The sequence below is a fragment of the Heloderma suspectum genome, chromosome 4 (assembly GCF_057233095.1).
Source record: "Heloderma suspectum isolate Gila_16-S chromosome 4, 16-S_ref, whole genome shotgun sequence".
Lineage (NCBI taxonomy): Eukaryota > Metazoa > Chordata > Lepidosauria > Squamata > Helodermatidae > Heloderma > Heloderma suspectum.
In genome coordinates, this window is record NC_139461.1 from 57,755,317 (window position 1) to 57,770,931 (window position 15,615).

The window sequence follows — 15,615 nt, forward strand, 5'->3', positions numbered from 1 at the left end:
CTTTTTACACACTATAAAGTTTGTAAACCATGAAATTTGGAAACAGCTTGGTTTGTTTTGTGGTGCAATAACAGGGGACTGTGCTGTATATTTATTCTGAACTCTTTGATGTAGGTTTAATCATTCAACCTTGATGGAATATACTAAAGGCCATAGTCCTTGTGTGGTATAGCTTTAGTTTCATAATGAACACTCTGCTTTCCCTAAGTAGCACCTGTTATGCAAGCGTGAGTTGAGCTACTCTATGTATTCTGCTCTGTAATCATCAGTGTGGGACTTCTGGTTGTCCGCGGATGTCAGAAGTGTAAATTGTTGATGCAAATAAAACGGTCTTAATAAACTTTGATTCATCAGTTATTCTTAAAGTGGCATGTGGATCTCACGTCTATTTTTAAACAGAAGTAGTTTGCTTTTCATAGAAATACTTGTTTTTAAACTTCTTTATTTAGGTCTTATCAAAATAGCAATAAAGAGAGCTCTTTGGAATTTAAGTAAAACACAATGTTTTAGGATCTGCACAATAGAAGGGCATAATAGTGAGACCAAACAGACTCCATAGCCCCCATAATCAACGGTGCAATACTGACACAAAGCAGCCATAATGATTTTTTGAATGCACCTTCAAAATGCACTTCTTAAGTTTTGATTGTATCTATCTTCATGGCAGGCATTCAGGACTGTGGTTAGGAATTCACTTGATTCTGGAATACATATACAGTCTTTTTTGGATGCAGGTGCACTCTTTCTGAATACTTGAGTTTGCAGTCTGGGAGTACTCCTGGATCTGGTATGCTCCTGGATGCCTAGGTGGCAGTGGTAGCCAAGAGTGCTTATCTACCAGCTTGTCCAATACTCCTGCTGCACCTTTTCCTGGAGAGAACCAGTCTTCTAGTCATGTTAATTTGTGCTGAAGAACATTCAGATTCTGTTACTATGACATGCTCCATGTCGGCCACCTTTGCAGAGTTCTCAAAACTACAGTTGGTTCAGAATGCCAGGGTGTTGACTAGAGTAGGCCACAAGAAAAATATGATAATGAATTTGGAACAACTTCATTGGCTCCTGGTTGGTGTCTAATTTTGATCTGTCCCAAAATATACAGGGATCCAGTAATGACTGCTAGAAATCATCAGTACAATAAAACATATTGGACTGACAATGGAACCAATTACCTAGGGAGGTGGTGGGCTCTCCCACACTGGAGGCATTCAAGATGAGGCTGGACAGCCATCTGTCAGGGATGCTCTGACTTTGATTCCTACATTGAGCAAGGGAATCGAATCAGTGGTCTTGTAGGCCCCTTCCAACCCTACTGTTGTATGATTCTATGATATCTCATGAGAGAACCACCCAAAATAATCAGGTCTTTAAGGCTTTTTCTAAAGGCTTGTAATGATGAGGCCTAATGGATCCCAGCTGATAAATGTAGGATCACTGCAACCCCGCCCCCCCATAATACCAACCTAAGTTCTCTCTGAGGCAGGCATATGAGAAGGGCCTCGGTTGAAGATCCTGAAGTGCTGGCAGGAATTGGAGTTGTTGTATCTGAATGGGTCTGACCATGTGACTAGTTTCACTCCAGCTTGCCATGCCTCTTTGGTATAATTAGTGGCAGGCATAATCTTCTTAAACAGCTTTGCTGTGTTCATAGTGTGTGTGTGTTGTTGTTTTTTTCTGTGCAGAAAAAGCAGCAGCAGCCAATGAAGATGAAGTGCAGAAAGCTGATGTGTCATCTACCGGTCAGAGTGTCATTGACAAGGATGCACTTGGACCAATGATGCTTGAGGTGAAGTGCATAAGGTTTTCTATGTTTAAAATTATTTTCACTATTCTGATAAGATTCTGCTAAATTAAAACAGTACAAATATGAACTCTGTATAGTATCCAGAGAGGTAATTGTGTTACTCTGTTTCAGCAAACATGACAAAGAATCTTGTGGCACCTTAAAGACTAACATATTTATTATGACATAAGCTTTTCTGGACTATAGTCCATGTCATCAGATGTAAAATTATCAAATAGGGATTGTGCACAGACCCTGCACCTGCTCCTGTTGAATTCCAGGGGTTCTGTGATATTGTAATGCCTCTGAAAGGCAAAGGAGAAAATGTTGCGTGCATGTTCTGCTACTTTTTGTTTTTGTCCGTTCATGTAATTTCTACAATTAAGTGTCAGAGTGCTCTATCCTTGAAGGGGAAAGGACATTGTTTTCTACCATTTGAACATTGTTTTTCTACCATTTTACATTCAAGACTACAGTTGAGGAAATAATAATCCACCTCATAGAAATAGACCAATTATACCAGTGTGCTTAGTTATTGATATAGCTGGAACAGAACTGAGGCCTATACCTCACCATTCAGTAGAAAGAACTATGTGGCTACTTTACAGACAGACAGACAGACGCATGTGTGCGCCCGCATACACACACACACATATCAATAATATGAATACTGGTTTAATTGGGGTTCCAAAGTGTGTTTAGAAACATAGCCATTTTCATTTTAAGCTGGGTAGGGGACAATTGCACATTACCAAGTAGAGCATACAGTGGAATACTCTGCCTGGAGGATGCTACAGTCCGATTTAGATCCTTCAATCTTGGTTCGGTTCAAGGTCATTTTTCCAGTGCCCAATAGGGGCAGTTGCCTAGGACCACCATCTTCAGGGCCTCACCCAAGACTGGATTCCAAGTTTTCATACAAGAGAGGGCAAAGGATGTGCAGGCAATATTCTGCTCAGTTGGTTGGCTTAGTCACATCTTCCATTGTCTTAGCCAATGACGGAAGTCACAGCTATGACTAGCATATAAGGAAATCAGTGATATTTTTTATTTATTTATTACAGTTCTATACTGCCCAATAGCCGAAGCTCTCTGGGCAGTTCACAATGTTATGCATAGAGATAGAAAAGGTTAGAGTTGCAATTCAATTGTGCAGAGATGGATTTTCCTAGTTCATTTTGATGGTATTGGGTTTTTTTCCCCCCAGGGCAGAAGTGAGAGCTGCCCATAAAATACCATGGAGAAGTCCAAGATTTTAGCATAATTATGACTGGGCATCAGCACGTCCACCCAGAAACAAAAGATAGCAGGAAAGATAGGTTTATGTTCTTTCTAACAGGTCTTATTTCATGTGGGAAAGGGGAGTTAGGGGGGACAGGGGTAAATATTTTACAGATTGCCCTGCCAGTGTCGGTATAATGCCAAAACAGTCCATTATCTCCATATTGCAGGTTGGGAGGGTTGTGACTTACAATAGCCCTACAGTGATATAGGTTACAGGTTGGGCAGAGTCTAAATTGGATTTCCAGCCAAAAAGTCCCCATGCAAAAACCCCCTCAAGACTATAGCAAAGAAAATCTACTTAAATTGCTTCCTCAAGTCCCTCCCAGCTTACTGAGTGCCAAATTGCATGCAGAAGCCTTGTGCCCCATTGGCTAATGTGGAAACTGGTTTCGCTTCAAATGTTTATAAAAACTTTTAAAAAACGTTTTTATAAATTTCACGTAAAATTAGAATTAGAGCATAAACTTCTCCTTTTTTTGTGGCTACTCCTAATTTGAAAGAAGACATGCTGCAGTGCTGCCCAATCACAAAGTCCTGGATTTCTCCTCTCCCCCCCCCCCAAACTTTTTCCCTGGGGGAGATCCCAAAGTTGGTTCCAAAATGAAAATAGAAGCTGGGCGTTGTTTGTGAATCGAGACCGGACTTCCCAAATCTGGTGCCTGCTATATGTTTTGGACCACTTCTCCCAGCATCCCTGACCATTGGCCCTGACCATTCTGGCAGGAGTTGAAATCCAAAAATGCCTGAAGGGCACCAGGTTGGGGAAGGCTGATCTAGACATTAGAAGTCTATAATATGTCATGTCTTCTTGTGAGTTCTGACGTGTTCAGCCTTTCAAGTGCTTAAGGTAAACCTGTAACCAATCCCACGCTTCCTCCCTTTCTCCTAACCGCAGATCCTGATGCATCTCCATGGTCTGTATCTATATCTATGTACTTCCTCGTTATTTCCTTAATTTTTTATCATCAATAAACTTAAGGTGCAATCCTATGCATGTTTAGGCAGAAAAAAAATACTACAGCTCCCAGTATTCCACAGCCAGAAGAGCTGGTTGGGGCATGCTGAGAGTTGTAGGACCTTTTTCTGTCTAAGCATGCATAGGATTGTGCCTTTAGTTTATCAAATTGTATGGTATTTTCATAAAAGTAAATTAAGCAAGGGGCCCCACTAGTTTATACATTGTCCAAGGCCTTAAAGTAGGCCTGTTCCTTTTATACATCTTCACCAAGCCTGACGGTGCAATCCAATACATATCTACTAAGAGGTCAACCTCATTGAGTTGAACGGGGCTTACTCTCAGCCTTTGTGTGTTATGTTGAGCATCCTTTCAGATATAGCTTGTCCTTGATTCATACATATCTTTGTGAAATGGTATTAGCAAGGATCTGCTTATCATTAAACATCGACTGGGTTTTGGGGTTGCATGCAGGGCTGTCTCAACATATTTTGGAGCACTAGGCAAGTGCAATTTTGGTGCCCCCCCCTTCAGAAAAGGGAGAGTGATGGCAAGGACAGCCAAAGTTGCCAGGGAGGCTGCCTCTCTGTTGCTGCAGAAGGAACTTCGCAGGATCAGCTCACCTTCGGAGAAGCTGACACGCCAAACAACTGCAGGGACAGATGATCAACTTGTCCAAGTTGGGAAGTAGAAAGCTGTGGCTGTTCTAGATCCTTGTGTACTGCAGCATGGCAGTTCTTCCTGGCCCAGCTCAGTTCTTTCTCCCTGAGCTCCCTCTTCTGCAGCGCACACTGAGATGTCACCGACACACCCCGCATATGCCCCCTGCAGCGGCTGTGGTTGCATGTTCATTCTGTCCCCTTCACTATTTTGAGTTTTGCTGCTGAGAATTTGAACAGTATCCAACACCTCTGGTCCACTTACACTATTGACATATCACTAGCATTAAAGAATCTCTAGAGCTATGCCAGCTAGTGTGGCAAGTTTCCCAAGGAAACCTGTCATGCCAGCTTACACTATTGGCCTACCGCTAGAGGCCGCTTTACACTAGTGGTATGCCAATTGTGTAAGCAGACCAGCAATGTTGGATACTGCCCTCTGTGTTTAACATCTTCGTGTACCCACTGAAAGCTCATATCTAATAGATATATTTCGAATTCAGCCCATGTGTTGGCTCTCTTTTGTACAGTATAATATTCAACAGAAAAGTTCTAAGTTATTCCAAGGCATTTATGCTCTGTCGTGCTTGCATCAGTGCAGTGGGTGTTGCTAAGCAGCACTACTGCTTTTCTGTATGAAAACTTCATATTGATTTTTTTAAATATTCTAATGAGGACAAACTGCTTTCTCCTCTCCCCACCCTCCATCAAGGAAGAAACTAAAGATAGTAGGCTACTTGAAGGCTTAACATAGCAGTTAAGCAGCAGTCTATTTTTCTGTCTGTGGTGATTCAGTGTTAAGGGGGTTTAAGAGAGGGTGATAGTAGCATAGCTGGTTTTATCTTGATCCAGATTCCCAACAGTGAACTAAAAATGTATTGTTTTCTAACCTTTCAGGCCCTCGATGGGTTCTTCTTCGTAGTGAATTTGGAAGGTAATGTGGTGTTTGTGTCAGAGAACGTGACACAGTACTTAAGGTACAACCAAGAAGAGCTGATGAACACAAGTGTGTATAGCATCCTGCATGTAGGGGACCACAATGAATTTGTCAGAAACCTGCTGCCAAAATCTTTAGGTACAGTGCTCCAAAACACATCCATTGTTATGGCATTTTTTGTTTTGTTTCAGATGTTGCTTGAGTGTAAAGTCACATACACATTAAGAGCTGTTTTCCTCTTCCATTCTTGCCTCTAAATCAACTTTCCAGATGAGTACCAGTTTACTACTTTTGTCTTGGACCTTATGAATAACTTCATATAACAACTGACAGTCGTAGAACTCACATTGCTATAAGCTTACCAGTTTGAATTCTCATGAGCTGTGTTATTTTTCTTGTTTTAAAACTAATTTAGTAATGCCACATGAGGATTATGTCAGAAGAACCTATTTTATTATAGAATATTGCCAGTCTATTGGAAATATAACTTCCTTTGTCCCTAAAAGTTGATGTGGACTTCTCCTGCCACATTTCTTTTTGCAGCTGTTAACAGAACAATGCAATGCCTGCATTCTCAGTGGGATGTGTCTCCTAGTGGTCTTGGCTGACTTCTGGGTATGTCCAAAGTTCTAGGGAAAGAGACAGTTCTTAACTGGGTTCCTTAAATATCCCCTGGCAGAGGACCTTAATTGATCCATTCCACTGATTTTTCCCACATAATATTGTGTATCCACTCAGAAGTTCAGCAGAGATGCTTGTCATGTTTCACCACTGGCAGACTTGTGCACGGTGGCTACACAATTGGGGCTTTCTCTGTTGTCATGCCCAGGCTCCAGAATTCTTCACCATGAGGTGCTCAGATTGCCCTTTGATGGTGTTCCACTGGCTCAAAACAATACTATTTCCCTGGGCCTTTGGCTTGGATAATTATATGTTTCCACTCCCTATTACAATGTTATTTGTGTTTTATTGTGCTACTCAGTGATGTTTCAAAAACATTTAAATGAATTGTTTTTATTGATTTTGGTATTAGTGGCTTTGAATGTTCCTTGGAATTGAAAGTGTGGAATAAAAGCATTTTAATAAATTCTAGGAAGGACCTTGGGGAAAACTTGCAGCTTTGTTCTATTATTGCTCCACTATCTCTGATCAGCTCCTGATCAGAGATAGGAGTTTTTCTCTTCAGAGCAGAGTGGGTGGGACCGGGGAGGAAGCTGCTGAATGATTCCGTCGTGCTTCCTTCTGAGCCTTGTGGGTCAGACTTCTTACTTCTGGGTTGTCATGAAGAGTCTTGTCCTGCTTACTTCTGAGTAGACATGTGTCTACTATAAGTTGGTAACAATGATGGGGTTGGGTTCTTCAGCCCTGCCCACTTTTGCTTGTGGCCCCACCCAGCACTGAAATGTACCCCCTTCCCCCAAGAGCTTCTCCAGAATTGCAAAATCTTCTCCTCCCCTGAGGTAGAGTAAGGTCAGAAGGAAGCCAGAGTTCAAAATGTTTGAGAAATGGTGAAGTTCTGAAGCAGCTACAGATATAGTTGCTCCCTCAGCAGAGAGCAGTGTTCTGAACATATCTGCCTATGTGTTATATGCTGTACTTTGAGTTAACGTTTTTGATTCTTGCGTGTTAACTCCTTATCTGCTTATGTTCCTAGTACTGTTTGAAATTACAGTAGAAGAGTTTGGCTTTCTCTTATGTTTCCAGCTCTTCTGGGTCATTAGTACATAGTGTTTGCATAATTTGCTCACATAAAGATAGCCTAAGCTAGAGACAGAGTTTCATTTCTTTCTTGTTTTCAGTATTTTTCACTGCTTTATCTCTTGGTCACTTAATAAACTTAATTTGAAGAAACATTGTGGCTGGGAAAAGATTTTGTCAACCTAAAGGCAGCTTCACATGATGATTTTTTTTTCCTTTTGGTGAAATAATCTTGGAATGTGAAACACACATACACTGACACTGTTGAAGTATGGCATGAGTGTTTATTTTGTGGCAAGTACATAGGTCAAGAATGCTGTGCAACACAAACATGCTTGAAGCAGCTCTAAATCAGCACTTTGTTCACTTACACCAGCATTGACTGTAATTTAATATTGTTTAGACTTATTTCCATTCCCTTCCCCCTCAGTACCTAGATCACTTTTAAGAATTCAAATGTGGCCTGTCAGAATTTTTTTGGAGAGCAGCTAATCATTGTGTGTGATCTTTGTTTTACTTAGTGAATGGGGGATCTTGGTCTGGTGAAGCTCCTAGGCGCAATAGCCATACCTTTAATTGTCGGATGTTGGTAAAACCTTTAACTGATTCTGAAGAAGAAGGCCATGATAACCAGGAAGCACATCAGAAATATGAAACTATGCAGTGCTTTGCTGTTTCTCAACCAAAGTCCATCAAGGAAGATGGTGAAGGTAAACAGAACATATTTTATGTGATTGTTTTTATGTGTGGTCTTTCCTAAATAAAATAGACTTTTTACATTAAGGCTAATTTAACCAAACTTTTGTCTATGTAAATTAATGGCATTCTCTCTCCAAACCCTGTCAGAGTGAGCGTCACTCACTATTCATTAAATACAAAGCTGTCTGAACACTTTATATCTTCTGACCCCCGCAAGGTGTCTCACAAGCACGTACAGTAGTTGAGCTACATTTGCATACAATTTGCTAATAAGTGCATACTGAAAGTTACTGCATCCAAAACACTTTGATGTGGCCCTAAACTAATTTGTATGGAAATATGTTCTCTTTATTTCACTAAGATTTATTCCAAAGAATTTGTGCTTAGAAATTAGGGTATAAATTGGCTAAGTTGTGGTTGTGTTTACTGCAGTGAAAACATAAATGCATTTGCCCGCTGACTTTTCTCTGGCAACCCTGGGTTTTTCTTCATTTAGTTTTCAGAAATCATGACCAACTCTCTATTAAATTGCTTATTCTTTGCTTTTGGCTTACCTTGAAATATGAGATGTGTTTTTGAGGCTTTGAAAATATTTCAAGTTTATAAATATTCAGAAAGTGTGTTCACACATGGCCAGTGTTTTGAGTGAAATATTTAAGCTGCCGCATTCCAGATATATGTAATACACAGGTGAGAGAAAATAAATGCAGCTGCTTATTTTTATAATTGTCTTCTAAAAATGTTGAAGCAAATCTACATGTAAATGTAACATTAATATAGTTGAAGTGTAAGAGACCTGTGTCAGAATGCTTTCACCACTAGCTAGTTGAAGACACCAAGAACTGCAGTAGGTTCAACTGATGTATAGACCCTTCTTTACCTACCTCTGGTCTATTTAGGAACCTCTGTAGCTTGAGGAGGGTTGTCACACAGTGACCCCTTAGGTGGTAGCACTTCAGAGCCATTCAGGGCTTGTTAGAAGTCTCTGTGTTTGGCATTAGAGATGCTCTGACATGTCTTCTTTGGAATTCAGGGCTTTAAAGAGCATCTTGGTTTGAGATGCATGAAAGCAGTTATTAAGGAATAGGGTGCTATTGTTCATCTATTGCTGGAGTCAGAGTTTGTGGGATTGAAGAAGGGGTTGTTTGAGGATGTCTGTAGTCAGTGGTACACTTAGGCAATGTTAAGGGTCATTTTATCCTTAAAGGCGACCTAGAAATGTTTAGACAGAACAGTCTCTGGACTTAATAGTCTTATGGGGAGCCCTGTACTAGACTTACAGGGGCCCTCCACTTTAGATGCTAATGTGTTGTCCTCATTCTGCTGAGTGTGGCCCTCGAATTCTGCTCCTAAGTCCTGTCCTGAACGGTCTCCATATATGATGCTAAGCATGAATAAGGAAGATGCAAATGGAGGGAGGAAAAATGCATGAAAGGTTTCTAACTGTTTTGGAGTAGTTAGAGAAAGAGTTGATTGGGAATTGCTGGCTTCCTCCTGTGAGCGAAAGTGCAGGTAAAAGAGGTTGGAAGAGATTTTGATTAGGGCTGTGCACTGTTTCAGTCCAAATACCGAAGTGAAGAGGTCTGCTTCGGAGGTGCCTCAGCATGATCCGAAGCGGATCAGAACAGCACCGAGGTGTCCTGAAGCAAAGCAGCTCGTCACTGAGATACCTCGGTCCGCCTTTGAGATTCGTAGCTATTCTGATGCTTTCTGAGCAGCCCAGACAGCCTGGCTCTAAATGTATCAACTTGAGAAAGATCAGGGAGGGTGAGAGGAGAAGGAGGGAGTGAGCTTTGGTGAATGGCAACTCTAGTTGCCAAATTAGGGCTGAACGTAACCCAGCAGTCTCTAATCAGTGATGGTGGGGGTAGGGGGAGATACTGGATTTCGGAGATCAGCCTGTGTTTGTTTCATTGTGTGTGAGAGAGTGCTGGTTAGAGGTCATGGTTTACGACAGTTGGCTACTAGATCTGTGGTGTGTGTGTGTGTGTGTGTTTGTAATGTACTACCACAGCTTTGTCTTTCTTCTTCCTTCCCAATTCAAACTATTCTCTTTCTTCCTTTTGTAGCTTTATTTTAAAAACCAAACTTTTAGTACTTGGTTTGAGTTTCCTTCCTGGTTCTTTGTCTCACCCCACCCCACCCTTCTCTAATAGGTTTTACCTTCCATTCTTTTCTTGATTGTTCATTTAAAAAACCATTTTTTAAAAAAACTTTGGTTGTCTCACCTTGTTTTTTAGCTTCACCACGATCCTTCTCAATTATCTCTGAACCATTAGTTTGACCATAGTTTCATTCTGTCTATATTTTACTTTCCTGTCCTTGTTCTTGGCTCCCTTCCACCACCATCACCACCACCCCGCCTTGCTCAATTCCTGTATTCCTTCCCTTCCCATTTTTGATCCCTATTCCCTAAATAAAATAAAATAAAAACCCTTTTCTCTTCTGTTGAGATTATAGATAGTCCTCCCCCCCTTGCTTGTAAGTAGTTCAGTGTTTGCTTTTCTTTTGCTTGTGCACTTGTGTTGTGGACAAGCAAACAATGTGTGGCAAAGCACTACACACACATTAACACCTATTATTTAAATAATAAAATACTAAGTATTAGGCATCTTCGGGGTCTTGTTGGCAGGGGCAGAGGTGGGCAAGGTGCTGCTGGAACTAGCAGCACTGGTAGGCAAGCTGGCTCTCTCTCAGTCCGGAAAGTGCATCCTGGTGTAGTAGGGCAGCAGAGTGTGGAAGCAAGTTGCAGTGCCCAAAGGTCACTTGAGGAGGCTGGTGCAGGCAGCAGCAGCCGCACTGTTGAGCACCATCTCCTTCTATAGTGGAAGAGGGTAGCCCGCTGATCAACGTTACATCAGAGGTGTCTGATATCCTCACCATGGTGGAGATCCTCCAGGGTGTAGGGGAGGATGACCAGCAGGCAGAGGCTCCAGCACCCAACCCCTCTTCCATTGTTCGCCCTTCTGTTGTGGTGATCCCCAAGACTCAAGGCAGGCAGTCTCTGTCTCCACAGAAACATCAGGGCAGCATCATGTAGGACCACTTTGAGGTGGGTGTCAGGATTCCTTTTTCCCACACTGAATGTCAGATGCCAAATTAAACAGACAAGAAGCTTCAATCTACGCGTTTAATCCATTTCTTCAAAGGGTCATACAGATGCAAATTCTCAGTGACTCTCAGTCTACATGGAAATGCCTTCAGAGGTTCAAAAGATAGCTACAAAAGTTGCCCGCTGTTTGAAAGGAAAGCAATCTCACTAGCCTAACTTAAGGGGTGAGGGGAGGTCTCTCTCTCGTGAGGTCCCTAGGCGCAGCTGTTCACGCAAGGCCAATCAGGTAGACTGTCTAAGTTCCACCCCGGTCTTCTCCTTCTTAGCTCTGTGTCTAGCATCTATTAATTCAGATTCCCCAAACCCCACCTCTCCCTGTTTGCTATCTCTCACTGGGGGGGTGGGTGAAGAGGGAACTTCCTCCTCCAGCTGGACCTTTGAAACCTGAGGAGCCTGCCTAGCATGTCTGGACTAGCCTGGGAACATACCTCCCCCATGTCTGGCAGTTCTTCTTCAGAATCTGAACTACTTTCCCACTCTCTGCGCTCAGAAACACCCCTGACAGTGGTAGTGGATCCCAGCACTGCCATCTGCTGCCACTGCAAGGCATCTCTGGGCAGGGGGAAACAGCCAGGGCATTACAGCACCAACAGCCTGCTCCTGCACTCAAGGAGGCAGCACCAATCAGTCTTGCTCAGGGAAGAGGCCACCACATCCCAGCAAGCAGGCAGCAGGGGCAAGCAGAAGGCTGGTAGAACCAGAACTCCAGCAAGCTCTCCATCTCTCACCCTGAAGAAGCTTAGGAAAGCCACCATGGAGGGGATGGGGTGGGGGAAGTATGGGTCCACAAGGTGAAGGTTTCCAGTGCCCGACCAAATCACCAACTGCATATATAAATATAAACTGGATAATGATGTGCACTGACAGATATGGGCTGACAGATCCCCAAATTTCATTTATTTATCACGAAAACTGAAAAAGTGATGGCTGTTTCTATTTTCCAATGCAAGTCAATGAGAAAACATCATATCCAAATGTTTTGGATATCCGAATATCGCTTTGGATGCAAAGCGGATAGGGTCTGAGTCGGTGCAAAGTGAAGCAGGGCTGATTCAGAAGGTCCGAAGTGGCATCTGAAGCAAAGCAAGGGATCCATGCACAGCCCTAGTTTTGATGCTGTTACATTTTGAAGTGATGGAATATTGAGGACCAAGAAGTTGATTTGGGTATTGCTGTGCCCCATCAGCTTGAGAAGAGATTTGAATTGGAATCCTTGTAGATATGAGTTAGGTGACCAGGAATGGGTGGAGTGAGATAAGGGAAATATGACAAAAAGGAGCAGGTCAAGGCTTTTAACACTTGCATTTTATCACTCTAATGTTAATTTAGATTGTGTTTCAAATGCAGCATAACTTCTCAGAGCCTCTTGGAGTAGGCAGGCTAAAAAGCCAAAGATGTATTCTTTAAAGATTCCTCAGAGAGAAGTTTAGCATTCACACTACAGCAAGGAATAGTCAGTTCTGTGTCATTTTTTTTTTATCTTTAATGCCTTACTGCAGGCTTTTTTTAAAAAAACCATTTAGTGTAATTTTGCATTGTTTTGTCAAATATTTTTCTCTGATTAAAAATAATTTTGTTCTATTCAAGATCTACAGTCTTGCTTGATTTGTGTGGCAAGAAGAGTTCCAATGAAGGAAAGGCCACTTCTGCCCTCATCGGAGACGTTTAGCACTCGTCAGGATCTGCAAGGTATGGTGAGAGCGCATGTCAAATCTTTGCTATATAAAAACAACAACAACTGTAGTATCTCTTGTAACAATGGCTTTATATATACTCAGGCAAGATAACTTCACTGGACACTAGTACCATGCGAGCAGCAATGAAGCCTGGCTGGGAAGATGTGGTGAGAAGGTGCATTCAGAGATTCTATGCACAGCATGAGGGAGATATGTCTTTTGCCAAGAGGCATCATCAAGAGGGTAAGGATCCTCTATATTTCTTCAGCTTGAAATGTTCAAATAGAATGTTTGCAGTAGGAAAGAAATAACAAATTCTTGACATGTTATAATTCTGATATTTTATAGGGGCTCCAGTACAAACATGGAGTTCTAGGGAGTGCAAAGGCTTCCCAATTCACTGCAGTATCAGGAACGAATTCCATGTATGGATGGGGATGGCACTGTATTTGTTTATCTCAACATTTATAGCCTGCTTTCCTTTGATGAAATAATAAAGATGACTTACACATGTTTTTTATATTTTTTATTAGTGCATTTATAAACTGCCCCGAAAAGATATCAGGGCAGTGAACAATAAATATAATCAGCAAATGGTCATACAACCATAAAATACAATGAAAACAATAAAATGCAATCCTAATACACTAAAAGGCAGTAAAAATAGGACAGACTGAGCAATTTAAGTATAAATCAGAAAACAATTTACAATGCAGTATTGCAATGAATGAGGAATCCTATGCTCAATGGGCCTTCCCAGGCCCATGAGCTGCAGATTGGGCTGAATGATTTTTTTCAGAATATATCTAAGCACTATTGCCGACAAAAATACTGGAATACTTTAAAGAGAACACAAAACTGAGGAGGGAAGGACTTACAGTTGACCAATCCAAATATAAATTTAGAGAGTGTATACAAGCACTGAAGCGCTGAATGATGCATTTCTCCTGTCAGAGTCCTGTAATCCTGAGGAATTATTTGGATTAAGTGGCAATTTTGGATGACACACCTCTCTCTCTCTCTCTCGCTCTCGCTCTCAATCTCTCTCTCAATAAAAAAAATTGGCCTAAAAGCATTCTAACCATCAGTCACATGTTGATGCATGTATACTGGGTAGACTATTAACAAGTAACTGTTAATTGCAAAGTGGTATACTTGCCAAGCTGAAGAATATTGGAATCTTGCTTTTTGTTTGCTACTCAAGGTTTAGATATGTCATGCATGTCTAAAAGAGCATGCATGGACAAGAGAGCTGTTCTGTACAGTAAGTTTAATAAGAAACTGCTTTATCTGCTATGCAACAGCTAATGAAATGACCCATAACAGTTTTCCCAGAGATACATGAAAAACACAAGCCTATTTGTTTACCTTAATTGAAGGTCCCTGTAAAGTCTGTCCTCTTCTCTGATGGACTATTTTAATTTTGTGGGTTCCCATGATGAACTGTTCAGGTGATTGTATGAGATATTTCTACTCTAATATAATATATTTTCTGGAGTAAAACATGATATTGCTAAGCAAGGCACAATTAATATAGATGTTTAAATGAACAAACAAACTGTGCCATGTTGATTGTAAAATGTAATAAAGGCTGGAGCTTTGATTCTTAAAAAATCTATCTTTGAAAGTCCCACTTGTTTCTGTAAAACTGTGCAGGAAGAATGTGTTGAGTATTGTCATCTGTTAGTGCAGCCTTTGTTTTTGGAGGATTAGGGAGTCAGTTGAACATTAAGGCCTGAAAGCATGGGGTAGTGCACTTTCTGAGACCTCTTTCTTTCCTGAAGTTAGAGTAACCTTCATGTGCTGGAGCAACTCCCCAAATTTAAAGGAATTTCAGAAGCTGTGTTTGACACACCACAAGGTGCTGCTGCAGATGAAAGTCCTGGTGTGCACATGTACAGGGGAGTCTTTGAACTGTGGAATAAATTTGGGGGAAACCATTTTTTCTTCTGTCTTATTGGAACCTTCTCTGTAGACTACATCCTCCAGGAGGCTAATTTAGCATATATGTTACAGCTCTGTACCAAATGAGGAAGATTTATGCCTCTTCCTGTTTAATGTAGTATGCAGTGAGCAATTACATTAAACTGAGGGTTGAAGTGTGCATATTATTAGACATCTAGCTTTGGATGTTTGGACGAATAAGGAGGATGACGGGCAGGAAGTAAGTAACCTTGAGTCACTGCCAGAAAAAAGGAGTTTGAAATGTCCTCTGAAATGTAACTTCCAAATGTAAGAAGTGCCAAGTACAGTCCTGGGAATGGAACATAAGTATTTTTTTTCTTGGTTTTAAATGGATCCTGCAACCCAAATCTCAGGCAGAACAGACTGCTCTGAGACATAAACAGGGCTTCACCACACAACCCCAGATTCTGAACAAATTCTTACACAGATTATATCTAAATACTTATTTTATTTTTATTGTTTAATATTTATTATTGTTTTACTTTTATTTTATTGGTGTAAATGACTGTAAACATCTGTTTGTTTTAAAACTGGGCAGGCTGTCATTTTAAATAGAAATAATTTGTCACAGTGGCATTTTCTTTAAAAAGTGCACACTAAAAATCCCAAAGCCTGTGCTTGTGGAGTGAAACCCCCTTGGTTGTGAAAATGGCTTAGCTTTAGTGATCTTAGCATCAGTGCTGTTGACAAGGGAGTGTTGGAATTTCCTGCTCTGTACTAAAAGGACTGTTGCTGCAGCGAGTTCTGCCCAAAGGTTAGACTGAAACAATGACATACCTTCAGTGTGAAATTTTACTTTACGTTATTCCACAGTTAACACAGACTTTGTTTTTCTTTGCATTCTTAT

General features: G+C 41.2%; 1 protein-coding gene across 14 annotated transcripts in view; it reads left to right on the forward strand.

Moving 5' to 3' along the window:
• LOC146346873 (nuclear receptor coactivator 2) overlaps nt 1-15,615 on the forward strand; it is a 182,712-nt gene that overhangs the window by 129,506 nt on the left and 37,591 nt on the right. For 13 of the 14 annotated variants that reach the window (XM_084849347.1, XM_084849339.1, XM_084849338.1 and 10 more), the window contains 5 exons: nt 1,683-1,786; nt 5,579-5,756; nt 7,838-8,026; nt 12,715-12,816; nt 12,906-13,046. In XM_084849347.1, coding sequence (XP_084705473.1) covers nt 1,683-1,786; nt 5,579-5,756; nt 7,838-8,026; nt 12,715-12,816; nt 12,906-13,046 — 714 coding nt within the window. Of the gene's footprint in view, nt 1-1,682; nt 1,787-5,578; nt 5,757-6,181; nt 6,234-7,837; nt 8,027-12,714; nt 12,817-12,905; nt 13,047-15,615 lie in introns of those variants that run through there. The other variant, XM_084849351.1, reaches the window with a different exon arrangement.